This window comes from Gadus morhua, chromosome 11, assembly GCF_902167405.1.
Source record: "Gadus morhua chromosome 11, gadMor3.0, whole genome shotgun sequence".
Classification (NCBI taxonomy): Eukaryota; Metazoa; Chordata; class Actinopteri; order Gadiformes; family Gadidae; genus Gadus; species Gadus morhua.
Genome location: NC_044058.1, coordinates 19,202,439 through 19,223,114, shown reverse-complemented (window position 1 = coordinate 19,223,114; position 20,676 = coordinate 19,202,439). Strand labels below are relative to the sequence as shown.

The window sequence follows — 20,676 nt, the reverse complement described above, 5'->3', positions numbered from 1 at the left end:
CCGCTCAAATATCCTGTCATTCTCAAGTCGTCAAATGGCCGATTCAGTGGGATTAATCCGAGCACTTTGACGAGCAGCTAGTCTCTCAAGACTGAGTTTGCCCTTAGCTGCTACCCTTCACTGGCGCAAGCGTGAAAACGCAGACACACACACACAGACTAACAACGGCTGTTAATTACAGCTATTTATTAGTCCAAACAGCCAATTAACAGTGCTTCACCAAAATACGCAAACAAACTAATCTATACACACCACATTGTTAGGGTTGTGTGTGTGTGTGTGTGTGGGGTGGGGGGGGGGACTTCGGAGCAGATTATGAGGACAAATTAACAGCCAAAGAGATGGGATGTGAATGGGGTGTCTGGGTTATTGTGTTCCTTTTACCTACAGACAATTGTGCGTTCTCTAATGAGGTAACAACACAAAGAAGAGGAAAAATCTAAATCTTTTGTTTTCATTTTTTTACTTTAACAGTCTCCGAAAAAAGAAATAACACAGAAAAAATAAAACCCGTGTCCCTCTCCCCCCGAACCCCGGTAGTTCCCTTTGTCCTGATCCTGTCCCTGGCATCCCGGGCCAGACGTTGAGTAATGGCTTGGTGGTCGCACGTATCAAGGAGCGCGCGGGCTAACGGCAGGCAGACGGCGCTAGCCGAAAACAACGCGTCCTTGAAGCGGCTGAAAGAGCTCCATTGTTACCTTAGAAACCGCAAACAATGGCTACAACTGATTAAAAAAAAAGTTGAACGAAATAAATAAATAAATAAATGACTTGAAAGCCGGGGCGACTTGAAACGTCGCCGAATGCTTTCCGTCTAACTCAAGGTTGACGACACAAACAACGTTCGGCCAACTTGTGCTCTAGCAAATTCTTCATAATAGAACAATATGATTGTTTTTTCGATTTGCACGCGTGTCTTTGTGGGATTTGCGTGTGGCTACCTTTTAGATGTGTGTTAAAACACCAACTGCCAGTTAAGCGTAAAAAACACACGACTAGACAACTGCTTGCTTCCAAACCTTTAAGTAAAGCTAAAAGGTAACAACAACTATATTTGGCTCTTATAGCCGGCCTTCGCAGATTCAGAAAGAACAAAGATACTTAGTCTGCAGGCGCACACATGTGCACACACACCAGTTTGACAGTTAATGTATCACTTTTTCTCCCCTGCTGTGTCCCAGTTTCCCGTCGTCGGCCGTAATGAGAAGGAAGGCGTCTACAGTGGAGATCCCACAACATTTGGCCCTATACACACTGCTCGTTTACTGGTCCAGCGTGTGCAGCTTTGGGGTAGGGAGGGGTTTTGGGGGTATCTCTTAAAGAGTGTGTGTGTGTGTGTGTGTGTGTGTGTGTGTGTGTGTGTGTGTGTGTGTGTGTGTGTGTGTGTGTGTGTGTGTGTGTGTGTGTGTGTGTGCTCTCCAAAAACGAAATGTGGAGGCACTGTATTTCTCCAATTTATTTTGGGTGTGTGTATGTGATGGAAAGTACGTGCGAGGGGTTGTGCATACATGTGTGTGTGCGTATGTGTGTGTGCAGTTTTACATGATTAACTGCTTGTGTGTGTGTGTGTGTGTGACTGCATGTTCACGTACATTTGTGTATATGTGTATGGGCCTGCATGTATGTGTGTTAAGTGCCTGTGTGTGTGTGTGTGGCCGGGGCGTATGTGTGAGTGCCTGTGTGTGTGTCTGCCTTTGTGTGTATGTTTGTGTGTGTGAATGCCTGTGTGTGTGTGTGTGTGTGTGTGTGCCTATGTGTGTGTGTGTGTGTGTGTGTGTGCGCGTGTGCGAGTGCCTGCGCATAGGTGTGAGTGTGTGAGTTCCTGTGTGTGCCTGCGTTTGTGTCTGCCTGTGTATGTGTGTACCTTTGAGGTGTGTATGTGTGCATGAGTTCCCGTGTGTATGTATGCCTGTGTTTGTGTAAGTGTATGTGTGTGCCTTTGAGTGTGTATGTGCGCGTGAGTTCCTGTGTTTGTGTGTGTGTGTCTGTGTGACAGCGTGGTTAGCGAGGTGCGTTGAGTGCCCGGTTGGTAAGCAGATGTGCGGGGATAACACAGATCGATGTTATTAACCCCAGGTTGGGTCCGCAGTTCGACGAGCGAGTGATGAATGGCACCCCGACAAAGGGCCCAACAGAACAACAACGGGCCGTTTTATTTTTCCCTCGCACATACACACACACAGTGTCTCAGGTTTCTGCCTTGCCAAAAAAACGCAAAGGGGGGACAAAAAAAAGAGAGGGAGAGAGAAAGAGAGGTAGAGATAGAAAGACAGAGAGAGAGACGAAGAGAGAGAGAGAGACAGAGAGAGAGAGAGAGAGAGAGAGAGAGAGAGAGAGAGACAGAGAGAGACAGACGGAGACAGATAACAAAAACCATTGAACAGCTGAATTCCGTCGACATGGCGTTTTGTTCTCCTACGACGCTCAGAGTAAAATAATTCACCTGATCGAAGAGTGGGTAAAAGGCGGAGATTTAAACCGGCGTTAACATTTGTATTTACTGCCTGTGATAAGCTCTTTACAGCTTGTTGAATGAGCAGTTACAGCTGTTAACAATGGTTTGTGGCGGGGGGGGGGGGGGGGGGGGGACTACGTATCCATCACGGCACAGGGAATTAATCCTAACAAGATTGGTGGAAGGTGTCTCTCAAGGTAGGTATACATGTATGCGTGTGTGTGTCTGTCTGTGCGTGTGTGTCTGGGTGGGGATGCTTGAGCTTGTGGTAGTGCGATAAGATGCATCTGTTGGTGGGAGGGGGTGTGTGGTGGGGGGGGATTGTGTTTAAGGGGGAGTTAAAAAATGTAAAACCACAACCCTGAGCCGCCTCACCGAGGCAGCCCCATACGTCTTAAAGGTCTCTCTCTCCATTATCTCGCTGGCTGTTTATCTTTGTTGTGCATGTGGTCGCCTGATTCCTCTGTGTTTATGTGTGTGTGTGTGTGTCTTGGTCTGTGTGTGTGGTTGCGTGTGCGCATGGGTGAGCACGTGCGTGTTATCAGAGTCTGCGAGGGTTAATGGAGGCGATAGGAAGAGGGGATCTGGAAACCCTAAAAAGATTAAGACACACATTCAAATCCCGCCAACACAATAGTTGTCGTCTCCTGAAGAACACAATTAAAGTGTCACCACGGGGATCTTTCCCCTAAACCTACGGAAGTAAACACAGTGTTGCTGATTCAATTAATTTACAAAAAACAACAAACAAAAAAGGGCACGGTGTCAGCTAATCCATAACAGCCAGATGATGAATATGATCGTTGCTGTCAAAACAGCCAGAGCCACACAGCAATCATGAGGATAGCTCAAGCATTGTGGCCTGAATAGAACAATCGGTCATTTCATTGTTTCATTTTGCTTTATTTGTCCTTGACTTGGAAAGACAAAATAAAATAAAAATCACAAGCGACAGGGGCTTTAGAGAGATCTTAGCCAGAAGAAGAGGAAGAGAGATAATGAGAGAGAGAGAGAGAAGGAGAGGCAGAGAGAGAAATAATAAGAGTAAACACCAACAGGCATCCTCCAATTCCATCCAGCCATTACCACGAGCTTTCATTGCTAGTGGAAAATGAAATACCATCCAAACCAATCTATGATCACCCACACGCATGTGTGCGTATGTGTGTGCACGTGTATGCATGTATACTCCCACCTAAATTAGCTTTTCGTGAAGTGCAAGTGTATACTCTCGTGTGCGCACATGTCTTCGAGAGTGTGTGTGTGTGTGCACGTACTCCTCTTTGAGAGAGTGTGCGTGTGTGCATGGGGACGGCTGAATAAGAAAAGCATTCACACTACCCTATGAAAGAGCATCTAACAATAAGTGCCCAATTACCCAAGTCCCCATAATACAGGCCTCCATTCAGGTAGCGGTTAGACGCGGGGCGGATGAAAGGCACCAGAGGCCGTCGGGGGGGGGGGGGGGGCCCTGCTGTCACAGCTCAAGGCTACTCTCTGTCTGTCCGTCCGCAACGCTCGGCCATTCAGTGCCTTTACAGACGCCATTGTTAATGCCCGATAGTTTGTTCGGCACGAACCACAAGCATCGCCGGAGGCACCGAGAGCGCGGGGGCGCGGCGGAACGGGAACCAAGGCTTTGTTTAGATCTGGATGTGTGTGTCTCCCAGCAGGGGGGGCGAGCTCAGCGTCTCTGATGGCGGTCGCCTTTTCCCCTTTCATCTCGATGCGGGTTGGAGTGTGTGGATATGATATTCTTTCCTTGGCGATCTCTCATTGGGTGCCTTCTACCCCCTTTAAATACGCTTTCATTCGAACGTGTCCTCCTTGATGTTATTCGTCAAGATTATGTGTGTATGTCTGTGTCGAAAATTGACGTGTACCGAAAATACACCGTTTCAGAAATTGAGGACATGATTGCGAACAAAGAACGGACACTTACACACGTGACTTTGTACGTGTGTACGTGTACTATTGTATCATACCAATGACATGCTGTTTGTCATTCACAAATCTTTCTTAAAGCAATTGGCCTTTCAGTGGCCGCGCGTTGCCAGACGGACAAAATGTCAGTGACTGGCTCCTATACAGTGCAATGACGGATGCACTGGAACATATAGGACTACAACCAAAGGGCAGCGCCCCCAGTGTCTCCCCATATTAGCCACAATTAGCCTATGCAACGAGCGTGGCACAGATACATCAAAGTGTTGAACAGCCTATGCTTGTGATACGCGAGTAATGACCGGGCGTCACTGCGGGACATATAGGGCTTCATTAGGAGCCCGGCTGATCATAAGAGGACAGGGGTTTTTGACCTCGCCGTGCCGCGTCGCAAGGACGGAACGCTTTAATGCCGCGCCACAGGGTTCGTCGCTACACGCGTCCGACACAACTCTTGCTGCGGTCGTACGGACGATGCAGTAGCGCAGGGCAAGGGGGGACATGGGTCCGCCTCGACTAACGAAGTGACTCATAGCCTACGTCGACAGGGCTTAGTTAGAGCACGGTTGAAGGGAACAAGTGAGCTTAGAGGTGTTTGTTTTAAAAAAGTGTGTGTGTTTGAGTGCGTCCGTTGTGTTTTTTTTCTGTGTGTGATGTGGTTGAAGTCCTTGATGGATACGGTTGGCTGATTGCTAGCGTGCATAAATGCCTTCTAGTGGTTTGGGTTGTCTTCAAATGTATGTACACGCAATTTATGTAATCATTTATATAGATTTTTGAGTTCTCTGCAGGGCCTGTAACCTTGGTTGTGAGTCAGGCTAATGTGCATTGCCGGATTCGGAAACTTTTCTCTTAAAATTTGAAAAAAGGATGTATCTGAATAACATTTGTCAACGGCTTGTTATGCATTCATGTTCAGGGGGTTCAGGGAAGGCCGGAACGGGTCGCGAGGGTTCAAACCCATCCGCTGTCGAGAGAGAACGCACAAGGGCGGGTTGCTGTCTGGCCTTGTGACGACGATAGGTACTGCGGGGTCAACCAGCAGGACACCACTGTCTTTGAGTAAGTCAGAAGGAAGGATGCTCAGTAATCTAAAAGGAAGGTTTATTCCTAACGTAGTGAATGGACTTCCTTCAACGGATATCCTGTGCCAGAATCTGGCAGACAATAGTTATACAGAAAAGAGTGAATGAGACAGAAAAGTATATTTTTGGCATTATCAGAGACACACAAGGGAACAAAATAGCTTGAACGTGTGTGTGTGTGTGTGTGTGTGTGTGTGTGTGTGTGTGTGTGTGTGTGTGTGTGTGTGTGTGTGTGTGTGTGTGTGTGTGTGTGTGTGTGTGTGTGTGTGTGTGTGTGTGTGTGTGTGTGTGCACATGCATTTCGTTTGACAATTCATATTTATTGATTTCATGTTTCTCCAGCATTTCATTTGTGTCTAGAGTTTCCAGGGCGACAAGCCTGGAACTCATGTCGTATTGTATTACATTGCACATCTCGTAAGTAAGCACACACACACACACACACACACACACACACACACACACACACACACAAAGCATATCTAATCCATCCTTGCAGGAGGTCGCTTTAAAGGAGAAATGCAGCAGGTAAGTGTGTAACAGCAGAGACCGAGACAGAGACGTGGATGCATTAGGAAACATCGCAGATACAGTCCTTTTATGTGAGCCCCCCCCCTCCCCCCTCCAACTAGATGACATCTTTAAGTGTGTGTCCGGGGACGCAAGTAGTGATTAGGTTTCCATTCAGAGCAGAGTCTGTAGTAATTAGGAAGGCTAGCAGTGATTCAGCGCTGGCAATTATCCACACAATGCTAAGTGGAACGCACCAATAGAACAAATTCATTTCCTTACTTGCTCTCTCTCTCTATGGTTTCTCCCCCTCACATATAAAGGCACGCATACACGCACACACACACCTGCTCTGTGGTAAATACTGACCATCAAGGTTAGCATCGAGCAAACGTATTCACGTTAGTTAGTGTTTTACTTGCATGTTGATTCCTGTTGACCCGAGGCCACTCCAAATTCAACTCTTTTCGAAATGCATGCAGAATATACCAATATGCCGTCCTTGATTTTCCTACTTTTGCGAAACAATAAGGACGTATTTTTGAGTAGAGAGACCAACCATTTCTCCTCCCGAAGGGAGAGCTGAGAGAAAAACGGTTAAGCAGAGGAAAGAAAACATATTCCTTTTCCTTCTAAATGGAGTGGAAGGGAAAAAAAAATAAATGTCACACAGAATTAATCTTTTAAAGCAAACAATCCTTACAATCTTTACAACTCTCTTTGGCTCTCTCTGCCACTCCGTCTCATCGGGGAGGAGTCGTACACCCACCCACCCCAACCAACACCCCAAGGCCACAAATAGTCCGTTAATTAAGGGAAAATTAGAGGGTGAGCTGTCTGTAACGACAGAGGTAAATGTCAAGTGAGAGAGAGGCAAAAGGTTACCTTCTAGAAACACTGTCAACGAGAGCTAACCGGGAAAAAAAATCATCACAATGTAGAAAAATTAAAGTCATGAGGACACACTAACAAAATATTACCTCGGTTAATTGTCTGCTGTACGAAAAACAATACGAGCCACGGCATTTGTGGCGGGGAGTGTGGAAATGCTAAGACATTAATTAATGCTTTGTTTCCCTCTCTTTCGGAGGGCTAACTTGTACAGGAATTATTTAAAGGGGGAGTGGAAAGTTTGCACAGACTAATGATGTGTTTGTTTCTGCTTGTTGCGCCTTACCCATTAGCCACCTGGACATGGGAGCTGTGATAGGCCGGAGAGGAGCCTTGGGCCTCGTTCATGACCATACACACACACACACGCACACACACACAAGTACAGGTGCAATTCAGCAGAAAGGTCTTCTGAGAGCACATAAGAAATATTAACCAAAAGATAGCAATAAGAATCGGCCGAAACACACGAGACAGGAAGAATAAGAAGGGAAATGTTTGAGTGGTATTTTACCATTGTCACACACGCGCACACACACACACACACACACACACACACACACACACACACACACAAACTCTAACTTTCGGGACAATCCTCACTTTCAAGGACGCGGCGGCCGCCAACGAGGCCGGAACATCAGGTCGCCGCGACGACCAGCAGACCCGGTTCAGACCGGGTTCAAGCCGAGTTCAGCCCCTGACCAGCTGGCGTACATCGGGTCAAGTGCGTCGAGAGGGGCTGGTTCCTAGACCGCCACCATCGGGCGAAGGCATTGACCTCGCACATTACCCCTGAGAGTCGCCAGCGTCGTATAGATCTGGTGGTCAAACAAAATTACCCTTTCTTATCTAATTAGGACGTCCCTGATACATTTCCGACAGCTCAGAAATAAGATATTAAAATCCTGGAAGGGAATCTGCGACCAGCAGATGAATAAAACAATAAGCTCAATACATGATTTCTACTTTGCATCAGAAACTAGGTATGTTTACCTTAAATGTAGACAATTGGTAATGTGATTTGTAATTGGCGCATATGTGTGTGTCTGTGTGTCCGAGTGTGTGTCTATGTGTGTGTTTGTGCGTGTGTGTCCGTCGCGTGGCCTTAGCCCCAGACCGAGTGACCTGCCAGCTTTCTGTCTCTTGGTCTGTTCAGCGCTGATGGATGGTGCAGCCTGGGCACCATCTGGCTATAGGATGCTTCACATTTATCATCCCAAACACAACACACCGACAAATATATATATAAATACATATTATATTGTACGGCTCAGGGACGAAAATACAAGGAGGGCGATTTTTTTTTCTTCTAACTCCCCCACATCTCACTATCTGTGAAATGAGGCGCCTGCGCCTAGGGGCCCGGGCCCGTACAACAACAATTAGCTCATTTGCATGTGTTGTTTCTGTTGGACGGTAGCCTGGAGCAAAGAACCAATGAGGCTGCCTCGCCAAGGATTGCCAAACCCAAGCGTCTCCAGACTCAGCGCTTCATTAATGCCTTTTTTCTCCCCCCCCCCATCCCCCTACATGTCCATATTAGGATTAGTACTAGCAGTAAATGCCTGGAAAACACTGGCGTTTCCAATTTCTTCTTCCGTCTGGAGCCAACTTGTCTCCGGTCCAACGACACATTATAATGGCATTGCGCGTCCTGGTAAACACTGGGGCGCAGTGAACAGTCCCTCGCAGACACTCACCCCTGCACATCAAAAATATATTATTTAATTGTCGTTAAAACCGCCCCCATTATGAACAACAAACAATTCAACCGATTCTTTTTTGTTTCGTCATTATTCATGGGATTTATGGGCCGACTAAGAGAAAGACTAGCCTGCTAACATTTCATTTCAATAATTAACCTTTCAGTTTGCTATTATGCATTCGTAATTATTCCATTGTGATAACTTAGACAGATTTTACCCTCAATGTTTTAGGAAGGGAAGGGGTGTATGGATGTATTTTTAATAAGTCTTGATGCTTCGCAGTCGGCAAAGTTCTCCTCCTTGACAAGTAGGACAATTGCACACACGTCAAGTGCCAAAACAATGTTACAGCAGTCACAACAGCGATGAAACAGTGTATAATGTACCGGTGTATTCATATTCTCAAGCCTTCCTTCCTGCCGTCGCTTCTCCCTCGCATCATTTCATTGGTTGCATGATGTCAGCCCGGTGACAGCAATTATAACTCCTGGATGATTTTTATTTTTCTGTTTATTGAGACTGGGGGGAGGGGGGGGGGGGGGGATAGGGATGGGAGCTCCTAGCTCGAGAACCAGCGGCACACGTTAAAGACAAACAAATAAAAGTCAAGACGAGAAAGGGGAGAGAGGGCAGTGGTAAAAGGGATGACTCTGCATCCCTTGGTTAGTTAAGACGACTCCTGGGGGAATCTCACGAGCAAGGCATGCTCTCCACAGCTAACCATCTGATTTGGATGCTAATGTACTATAAACTGCTACCTCCCATCTCGACAACAGAGTCGGCGCAGTGTGCGACACGTGTGTGTGTGTGTGTGTGTGCGCGCACGTTTGTGTGTCGGTGTGTTTTTTGGGGGTATGTGTGGGAGGCCGCGGGTTGAATACCATGCCAAAGTGAAAACGTGCACTCGCTCCTATTCTTTTAATTACCGCCGGCGCATTGCGCTGGAGGAGAGGACAACACGGGACGAACGCACGCGGCAGGCTGGAGAGGGAGTGAAGGGAGAGGTAGAGAGGGGGGCGGGGGGAAGGTCACCAGTATTAAAGCAACTCAGGAATATATATGGGACTGTTCATCACAGTGTCTTTGACAGCTGTGATCAACACTTTGATGAAGCTATCTGTACACGGATGTTGGCCGTGGATGATGTTCAATTCGCGTGAACCTTGTTGGCTTCCGAAGGTACTTCTGAATTTAGTCGGAAGTACATTAATATAGTGACATTTATAGATATGCATTTTTACATCTGTATAATTACAATTTATAGCAGTGTTTAAATGTGCGATGCGTGTATGCATGTTGGATTGTGAATTAGCAGCAAGGGTTGTTTCTTATTTGTAGGATACATATCATGCATGGCCAGTCCTGCGTCATTCATCTTTGTTTTTAGTTAAATCCCACAGTCCCCTCGCACAAACAAACACAGACCGTGTGTGTTATCGTAGAAGCGTGAATGTCGAAACATTTGTGGACCAAAATCTGTTGCCAACCACTCCTACAAACATGCCTAAATGAACTGTCACAATAAAAAATAATAATAAAGAAAAAAGCACAGCCACACAACAGTCGACACTATGTCGAGCAGTGTCCCATCTCAAGGAGAAAACACACACTCCACAGCTATAGAACACGCACACACACAGGCACAGAGCCCGGTAATCATGGACTCAAAGGGAAAGGGCAGATAAAAAAGAAAGGCTGTGGGTAAAGCCCACAAAAAAAAGATCCCTTAAGTTAATGTTTGAGAAAAAATGAAAAGGGGGGAAAATGCTGACACGATGGCACTTCCAATGTGCCAGCTTCTCAGCCTTGGAGCGGGGAGAGCAGTAGACTGATACGAGATGATAGAGTAGCAGACACCTATTAGGAGAGGGGTGTGTGTGTGTGTGTATGTGTGTGTGTGTGTGTGTGTGTGTGCGCCTCCTACCTTATGGTCGTACGGGTTGTAGGAGTGGAAGAGTTGAGACAGCTCCTTAGTCCTTTGCTTTTTCTGTAAGCACAAAAACAACCGACATTAACAACAACCAGAATAACAAGTCGTGAGCTTACATTGACCATTTGATGCGTACAAAATGCCTGCTAAAGCGCAGCCACTTAGGCCTGTATACCATCTGTATGGGAACAGATTTGAGCTGTCACATATGCTAAAGTGATGGACAACAGGGATCCCTAATTTCCCCCTAATTATGTTATTAAGTTACGTTACACATCAGAAACCGTGAAATCCATTGCAATCTCATGGCAATCCAGTGGGTTGAGAAATCTACCCTCTTCGAACCACACCCCAACAATGAGTCTTTTCCAAACCTTTCGAAACCAAGAGCTTAACAGCTGGATTTTAATAATTAAAACTGTGTAATACATAACACTGAACTGAAACTTGTGATTTTTTTTGTTTTTGGGAACGATTGGAGAAAACGACCTAGCAAGGCCAGTTTGTATACATACAACTGCCAGGGCAGTTTGTATGTGCTTACTTGTGTTAGACTAAACACAGATATGGGTCCTGCTAAAGCCTCGTTTGGAATATAACTGATTTCACTGGATCACCTTCTGCCCAATTTCAGAACACGCCTACAAAATGAGAGGGGGTCGAGTTGAACAAAAATCATCAGTTTCACATCTGGACATAATGTCAACCATTAAACTGGACGATTTAGCAAACTGGCAAAAAAATCCTTTAAGTAGATGAAATGAATAAAAGCTGTCACCAATCTGTTTTCACTAATAGAAGTTAAACAGAAGGATATGTATGACTGTGTTTAACGTCATTTTTCCAGAAAGTCAATGATGTTCACCTCTTGCTTACTTACAGTATTTATGAATAGGATTCTGAAATGTGATTTTATTATGCATGGCTATTAGGCTAATGCACACACACAAACACACAAGTAAATTGCCACAGGTAAAGATTTATTCATCCAATTAATGACATCTCTTTACCATAACAGTCTCAGTCTCTAACCAAGGAATTAATATTTTTACACATAGCCACATTAAACCGCTTTAATGGCATCACGTATAGGACTTATAAGGTCGATTTAACCAAAAGGGAAAGGACAAAAGATCCCCAATGGTCGAGAAACAGTTCCTACAGTATTAGAGCACCTAATCAGTGGAACTTGGCATTAAGGGAGTGAGAGACGCATACATTGCCTTTGCTCCACCAGCCCTACGGAGAAATTAATAGAGGAAGAGTTGTGCTTCCAATTCCATCTTTATAACCCCCTTCTCAGCTCTGGTGCTAACCTTGCGCGTTGCTTTTCTTTTTCTACCCTTCGTCTTCTCCTTCTTTCCCCCCCCATGCGTAATGAGATGCAAAATGCCACAGACAGAATGTTTGATGTGTGGCTGTCGTTAATGAAATCAGTTCCACGGGGGCGGGAGCACTTACAAAAGACGGCTAATTAGCCCACTGATTGGGCCTTGTCTGGCCGAAGGGGGCAAGGCAAGGGCGGGGTGAGGGGGGTAAGACAGGGTGGGGGGGGGCAGGGTAGTTATACGCCAGCGCGCCTCCTATATTCCGGCCGGCACAGATGCAAGGGTTGGTGCCCTCCTCAGGCTACCTCTGTGTGTGGAGGACAGGCCGCCTGCATGTGCAGGGCCCCCTATTATCACATGCAGGCATCGGCGTCATTATGGTGGAGGGCTTAGCGGGCCCCGAGGCCAGGCTTCTGCAGTCAAGGGGCTGAGGTGTGAGGGGGGGGGGGGGGGGGGGAGGAGGAAGACGTGTGATGGGAGTAGAGGGAGGAGGAGGAAAGGTGGAGGGTAGGAGTTGGGGGAGGAGACGGGGGAGGAGGAGGAGCCGGGGGAGGAGGAGGTGGTGGAGGAGGAGTTGGGGGGGGGGGAGGGGGAGGAGGAGTTGGGGGAGGAGGTAGGGGAGGAGTTGGGGGAGGACGATGAGGAGCAGGGGGAGGTGGTGGTGGAGGAGGAGTTGGGGGGGGAGGGGGGAGGACTGAGGGGAGCAGAGGGAGGAGTAGCAGCAGGGGGAGAAAGACGAGGAGGGGGAGGAGGTGATGCACAGAGGGAGGAGTCGGAGGAGTAGGAAATGAGGTGGAGGAGGAGTCGGGGGAGGAGGAGGTGGTGGGGGAGGAGTTGGGGGAGGAGGGGGAGGAGGAGGGTGAGGAGGAGGAGGAGGAGGAGGAGGGCGAGGAGGGGGAGGAGGAGGGTGAGGAGGAGGAGGGGTTGCCAAGTTGGTGAAACACAAGGCAATGGCAGGTGGTTAAATATTATTTATCCCCTTTGATTGGTTACGGGTCGACGTCAAACGAACGCGATGACATATCGCGCCGCCTGGTTTCCCGGTCTAAAACCAGACAGGAAAGGTCCAGTAATAGATCAAATTGTACCGTGTGAAACAAGCCAGCGGGCAATAAAGAAATAGACGAGCAGAAAACGTGAAATTACCATCTCATTAAATACTGGGGACCTCGGATTGTTTACAATGGGATTTCGAAATGATAATAGTAAATAATATTGTGCAAAATCTGTAATTATAATTTAAAAAAAAATCTCCACGACCCAGTCTGGCCTTGCCTGTGAGCAGTGCGTGGGTGTGTGTGTGCGTGCGTGTGGTGGTTCTATCCAGGCACACAAGGGCTATGAACCTGATGTAGAGAAGGTACCATCCGCTGTAACAGTAGGGGAAGCAGCGAACGCTGTGTTCCTCTGGTTTCCCTCTAGTCTCTTGTTTAGAGCACGGGGGGTGGGGTGGGGGGGGGGTGGGGGGGTGGACAAGAGAGGCGGAGCAATGTGGGGGGAGAGGTGGGAAAGAACAGGGGAGAGGGCAGAGGGGAAGAGAGAAGGCTGGAGGGCGTGGGCAGGCAGAGGCGGTGGGGGCATATAGGAAACAAGAAAGGAATTTTAAGGGGGGAAGAGGGCAAAGCGAGGTGATGAAAAAAGAGAGGCAAAAGCACACGCATGTGTGCTTTTGCCTCTCTTTTCTCATCACCTCTCTTTTCCCCCCCACGCATGGAGAAAACAGAGGGCGACGTTGCAGGAAAACAAGGAGATACAGCGATGAAATGCAAAGCAGTGGATCGGGGGATGAATGAAAGAGAGAGGGAAAGCGAAGAGTGGGCTAAAGGGGTTGTTGTGCTCCCCTTGTGCCCCCATCCGCCAGAGAGCAGCACGCTGCACTCCTCCACTGGCCTCTTCCAGAGGTAATCAGCCTCACAGCACCTCTCCATTCTAGTTCTCCATCATCCACCCTCCCATGAACAACCCCTCCATCCCTCTCTCTCCCCCTCTCTGTATCCCTCTCTCGGTAGTCATTAGTTAAGGTGTTTTTTTTGCCCTCACTGTTGTGTGTCTACTGGCTCTCTCCAGCTTCTCGCCTCGTGTTTTGTTAAAAAAAGAAAGAAACGGGGGCTCGGAAAAATGGCCCTGGCTGATGTGTGCTCAAATAAGGCCATGGAGCTACGGGCATGCACCTCTTTTGTTTGTCTTATGAAAGGAATATGGGGTGAGTCCTGAGCAAACTCCCTTTCTCCCTCCCCTAACCCCCCCTCTACCAAACTCAAGGACATTAGCTGAAAGCCATCAACAGCCATCTCCCCCTCAAAAGGAGCCGTCTCTCCATCACTCATCACTGTCCTGCAGGTTTGTGTGTGTAAGTCAGGGTTAGCCTGGCGGATGGGTGTGCGTGTGTGTGTGCGTGTGTGTGTGTGTGTGTGTGTGTGTGTGTGTGTGTGTGTGTGTGTGTTAAACGAGCGTTGGGCAGGAGGAAAGTTCACATAGGGCCCTACATGCCCTACTACATGCACAAGCACAGACACACACACACACACACGTACACAAAGATGTGTGTGCGAGAACAAAATCGGTGTTAGCCTTCACTGAGCTTCTGAGCTTGTCTCTGCACACAATTTCCGAGTGCTCTCCTTGTTCCTGCGTGTGTACGTGTTCATTTCGTCACCTACAGAAGTTAATCGTGCATGCTATCTTGCCTGTACAGTGACATGCCAGAAGCGGACAACTTGGTGTAAGTGTGTATGTATGCGTGTCAGTGTGTGTTTGTGTGTGTGTGTGTGTGTGCGTGTAAGCCTGTCACCACGGCGATGATGAAAGATGGTTGTTACAACTGGGTCCATCTGTTCGCACCGCCAGAGACGGATGTTACGTCTAGTGGGAAGTGGCACTACATGGATGTGCATACAATCACACAAAACAGCATGGGTACGCGCACACATGCACGCACGCACGCACACACACACACACACACAGACACACACTTCATCTGAACCGTAAACAAACAGACGCAACTAGAGAGACATAACACAGCCCACACATGGACATGCTGAACACACACATGCACACACACACACACACCTTATAATCTAGACTCCTAGGTAGCCAATCATCAGCGTAGAACCTCAATTATCTACTGGTTGTCCCGCAGGAACGTCCAAAACCAGTCCAATTGATTGTGAACCAGACTGAGTGTTCTGAGAAACCCAGAGCTGACCGTGTGTGTGTGTGTGGGGGGGGGGGGGTTTCTGGGTACTGTCTAATCAATACCACAGCCAACAAAGCCTAGAAGACACATAGCTGTCATTTGTACTTTGCAGTTTTCTAGTCAGAGGAACCACCAAGCTTTGATTGTTTTTCAGTGAAGTACTACACACACACACACACACACACACACACACACACACACACACACAATGTCCTTTGCAAACACGTCAGTGTGTTTTTGGGGGCAAGGTAATTGTGGCCTTGCCCAGGCCTAAAAGGCCTTCGGCTGCACAGTCTGTGCCCTTGTGTCTCTCCCTAATGACAGACAGATGTTAGTACTGAATACCCCCTATCCATGGCTGTGCATGTGTGAGACTGTGTGCGTGTGCGTGACTGTGGTCTCTTAGGGCAATGGCCCTAAGGGAAAAACAGTGACAGTTTATATTCTGTGTGTGTGTGTGTATGTGTGTGTGTGTGTGTGTGTCTCTCTCTAGGTGTGTGTGTGCCCGTGTGTGAGCATGTATGTGTTACCATAGAGGTCAGTGGTACGGGTGTGCGTGTATGCGTGTTTGTGTGCGCATGTGTGTGTGTGTGTGTGTGTTTGTGTGCGCACGCATGTTTGTGTGTGTTACGAGACAGAGGTCCATAGTAGCCGCGTGTGTGTGTTGTGATGCCCACAGTGCCTCTGGTTCCTTCTGGTACAGCTAGTGCACCCTTCTCTGTACTATGAAACGCGAAAGGGCCCTGCCTCCAATGTACAACATTAGACCGCTTCATCTTCAACATTTCCGCAAGCAGATTGTGCAGATAAAAGGACAACCACCTGCCTCTCCCTTCTCTGGTCCACAACCCTTTTCTCCGGTGGATTCAAAGCTCTGACGGCATCTGTTTTTAATGGAAGATAAAGCCTATGATCGAGTGTGTGTGTATGCGTGTGCGTGTGCGTGTGCGTGCGTGCGTGCGTGTGTCTGACTCGTGGCTGTATTAGAGAGGGAGAGGCGTGCAGTACTAGAGTGCCGAAGGAGTCAATGGCTCGCTCTAGAGACACAGATCTGGGGGACTGGGTGTTTTTCAACCAGAGCCAAAAATGCATGGCGACTAAAAGAAATGGAGGAATTCATCATGTTTGAATACACACCCGGACCAAAGCTCCCGGTTATTCTATATTCGCGGGAAAGATGTTGAGCACGGCCCCGGCGTGTAACTGGGGAATTCATATTTTATATTAATGCACTAAATCAATGAAGATGAGGCAGTGCCAGCCGTGCCAGCTGGGCAAAGAAAAGGGGAGGAAAATGACTTGACTCAGCCTGAGGTACAGATTGAATCAAACGGCAGGGAGCGCGTCCTCTATAGCGTACCTGCTGCTGTAAACGAAAACCCTCACCCCCCCCCCACATCAGTGTGACAATCCAAGGAGGCCCTCTCTGCGAGCCTTTGAACATTTCTCAGACGCGGGCAGAGAGACCCAAGCGGAGGGTAATGACGACCATGAGTCGCACACGCGTCGCACGCCAGAGAGATAAACGCCTGATGGCCTCAATTTGAGGTTGGAGGAACCTCAGGAAAAAACAACCTGCTCTTTCCTTCGCTTTTTTTTCCACCCTAAAAATAAATGGCGAGCGATTCACACAGGGGCGGTGGCGGTGGCGGTGGCGGCGGCGTCTCGGGAGAGTTCGCCCTGGAGGACGGTTCAGGCTCTACCAGGGAACAAAGCCCCCCGTCCCTACAGGCACCCATCTCTCGGCTGAACCATACACCTATGTGCTCTGGAGGTGCTGCCTGCCTCTGATCGCGAAAACACAATACGTGTTGATTCGGCAAACATCACGCCGTCTCTTCTGCTTTTGGCTACATTTTATGATCCAAAAGTATTTTTTGATCCATAGTGTCAGTCTGTCTGTCTGTCTGCGCATGCAGACAGACAGACAGACTGACACTACGGATAGAATCTCCCCCCTCGTCTAAAAAGGCGAGTCATCCGATCAAAGTCTTTTTCTGTGTCCACATGCAAACGAAGGGGGCTATAATAGAACGTTGTGCGGCGGGTCACAGACTATTAGCCGGGAGTCTGTTGTCATCAATCAATGGCCAGTCAAACTTGCACCCAGACAGCAACTTAACCGCCAGCGCTACCTTTAATACCGCACTTAGCATACCTTAGCATGCCATTATGTCCCCTGATGTATGTATTAAACGGCTAGTAATTTGACGGTGGAAGTGGGGAGGAATCAGACAGCGAGAGTGTGTAAGGAAATGGAAAAGGAAATGGAAATGGGGAACATGCATGAACGCCACTGCCATGCGCGCGTGTGTGCTTGTGCATGTGTGTGTGTGAGTCTTTTGCATGCATGAGTGTGTGTATCCGTTGTGTGAGTGTGTGTGTGTGTGTGTGTGTGAGAGAGTGTGAGTGTGTGTGTGTGTGTGTGTGTGTGAGAGAGTGTGCGTGTGTGGTGTGCAAGTGTGCATGCTTGTGTTTGTGTTTTTGCACGCTACTGTGTGTGTGCGCATATGTGAGTATTTTGCGTGCAAGTGTTTGCCTGCGTGTGTGTATCCGTTGTGTGAGTGTGTGTGTCGCTTGCGTGCACATTCTTTTGTGTGTGTATCCGTCGTGTGCGTGTGAGTGTGCGTGTGCGCGACGGTGTGTGTGTGTGTGTCCGAGCGTAGATAAATGATGGTGCGCTGGGCTGATGGAGCTAATAGCAGCCGGCCAGCTGTTAGCGCTCCGCCAGCGGTCTCAGCGCCGCCTGACGGAATAATGGAGTTCTTAACCAATTACAACCAGGGGAAATTAAAAAACACCGTCCCACAAGAGCAGTTAATCACCCCCTTCTCACTCTCTCTCTAGCACTACTGGTCTCCCCTCTCCCTCCCCCTCTCTCTCCCCCTCTCTCTCTCTCTCTCTCTCTCTCTCACCCCCCCGGTCTCTCTCTCCCTCCCCTGGTCTCCCCCTCTCTCTCCCTCTCCCTCTCTCTCTCTCTCACCCCCCCGGTCTCTCTCTCCCTCCCCTGGTCTTCCTCTCCCTCCCCTGGTCTCCCTCTCTCTCTGCTTCTCCCTCTCCCTCTCACTCTCCACAGCTGCTCCCTCTCTTTTTTTCTGCCTCAGTTCTCTCTGCGCTTGCCAGGAGACCTGCTGCCCCGACATACGTTCCCACCTACGAAGAGACGCATGTGTAGACATACAAATGTAGTAGACGCACACACACACACCCAGCCTTACTCACACACACACACACACACACACACACGCAGTCTGCCTCAATTTATCAAGGCTAAGTTTCATACACCTGAGGATGATTACGGAGACCCAAGCTAATAGTGCTAGGATACTTCCTTCTTTTTTTCCCCCCTGTCTTTTGCTGTCAAAGCACTCTCCTCTGTGCCTCTGCTCTCCTCCACAGTTTACCTCCCTCCTCATCCATCCTTCCTCATTCTGTCTCTCCCCCCCCCCCCCCCCCCCCACCCCCCCCCCCCACCCACAGGACCCCATCCCTGTGTTTCTGTGGCCGAAGCCCATTCATCACTGGCAATCAGTGGGGCGGGACCTAAGGGCTGGTTCGGGGGGGGAGGGGGTTATGTGTTGAACCCTGCAGAGATTACGGGAAATACTAAACAAAACTAAAACACACGGTCGATCCACGCGGTTGGATATCGGACCCCGACTCTGAGAAATCCCTTGTTGGGTTCTCCACGTCTCGGCTTTCTTTGCCTGGCTTTCTTCGTACATTAGGATGCACACATTGAACCGCCGGCATGGATGCTTTCATGATGTCTTCATCTCTGACCTCCACCTATGGTTCCTCCCCGAGACTAGCATCGCACATTCCCCTCCACGCACCTCCCCCCCTCCCTCCTCCTCCCCCCCGCCGAACATCCCTTCATCCATCCATCTCTCGCTCCGTTGGACTCGCATCACTGTTGTTCGCCAGACAAACCATCTGGTGCACTTTATTAATGAGTGACCCTTGTGTAAGTGCGTGTGTGTGTGTGTGTGCGTGCGCGTGCGTATGTGTGTATAAATATTGTAGCAGGTGCACAACAATATGCGTAGGTAGCACAGTGTGTGTCCATGCATGTGTGTGTGTGAGCCGGTGGTGGGCGCGCCCCAGTGAGCGCGTTTGATTGGGCGTGTGTGTTCTTTGTGTTTGTAAGGCAGGTGAACAGGTGCACGATACGGAGCGTCTATCACCGGGTATCACCGGCAGGTGTATTAGTGAGCGATCCGATACTGATTCATCCATGTCCACATGACTATGCATGCGATAATGCATACAAACACACATACGTCCATGTATACATGGTAACAGCTAATATTCTATGGATGATCAAATATCGTTGGACAAGACTCCAGAGATATTTTGTGGGTTTTTAGCCTCTGGTCGGTGTGGTTGTATTATGTTCAGGGTTGCCGAGTACTAAACAACATTTTTCTTTTTAATCAATTCTGACTAGTGTCTTTACAGATTTCCAGGAAGGATAGAAAAGGAAAACATGTTTTGGGGTACTTTAAAGATCATGCAAGGTTTGCTTGTGATCTCCTACCAAGAACTATCTGAAAACATCGCTAGAAACAGGATGCATTGCTGCGTTTGCCGTTCTGTCACACACATCGATGGCCTTCAGCTGGGCGACACAGACCATAACAACAGACGGCAAAGACAGCGTGAGTGAGTTTCAAGGCAGAGTGCTCCAGACGACTGCTGCTGCTACCTGACTATCAAACACACGGGGGCTGTCCGGGGAGACAAATCAAGGCCCAGATGAGTGCTTCCGAGGCAATAAAAGCCAGAAAAAACGGACAAGGAGACCAGAGAGAGGCAGGAGATAGTGAGTGAGAGTAAGATAGATAGAGATAAGAAGGAGAACAGTAGGAAAATAAAAGACGAGAGGGCGAGAGAGCGAGAGAGCGAGAGAGCGAGAGATGGGTTGAGGCAGGGGGTTGCAGGGAGTTTGGCGGGGTGATTGGGGATGAGGAGAGCCTCCAGGACAGCAGGTTTCTGCTCCTGAGGAGTGGAGGAGGAACAGGGGAGCAGGGAGGGAGAAAGAGAATGGCATATGAAGGAGCTCCACTTGAAAGAAGCATAGTCTGACTTTGATATGAGAGCGCGAGCGAGCGAGCATGCCAGACAATCACAGTGAGAGAGAGAATCAGAGAAAGAGAGAGGGAGAGCATAGGGTAGAGAGAGTGGAGAAAGGAGAGATAGACCTATAGAGGGAAGCACTGTCAGCCAGATGGCTGTATAGGATGTAACTTGGAAGAACAAAGTTGGAGATGGAGGGGAGGCGATGGCAGAAGGCCTTTGATTGTGAATTTGGATGTGATTCTGAGGCTCTGAAGTTGGGCAAAAAAACTGCAGCTGATGCATTGTGTTGTGCATCACAAAGATATATCTAAGTGTGTGTGTGTGTGTGTGTGTGTGTGTGTGTGTGTGTGTGTGTGTGTGTGTGTGTGTGTGTGTGTGTGTGTGTGTGTGTGTGTGTGTGTGTGTGTGTGGGTGTGCAGGATTGGGGTTGCTAAATATTGAATAAGGTGTTTCATAAACATCGCTTTTGAGTGCTCTCCTTATCATCGCTGTTTGTAATCATGTGATCATCGGATGGCTTTATTCCAGAGCAGGCATATCTGTTGA

The 20,676-nt window shown here is 48.5% G+C and overlaps 1 protein-coding gene across 1 annotated transcript in view; it reads right to left on the bottom strand.

Annotated features, from left to right (window-relative positions):
- cdkal1 (CDK5 regulatory subunit associated protein 1-like 1) overlaps nucleotides 1–20,676 on the bottom strand; it is a 230,509-nt gene that overhangs the window by 45,873 nt on the left and 163,960 nt on the right. Inside the window, exon 12 of the mRNA XM_030369576.1 lies at nucleotides 10,519–10,581. Coding sequence (XP_030225436.1) covers nucleotides 10,519–10,581 — 63 coding nt within the window. The remainder of the gene's footprint in view (nucleotides 1–10,518; nucleotides 10,582–20,676) is intronic.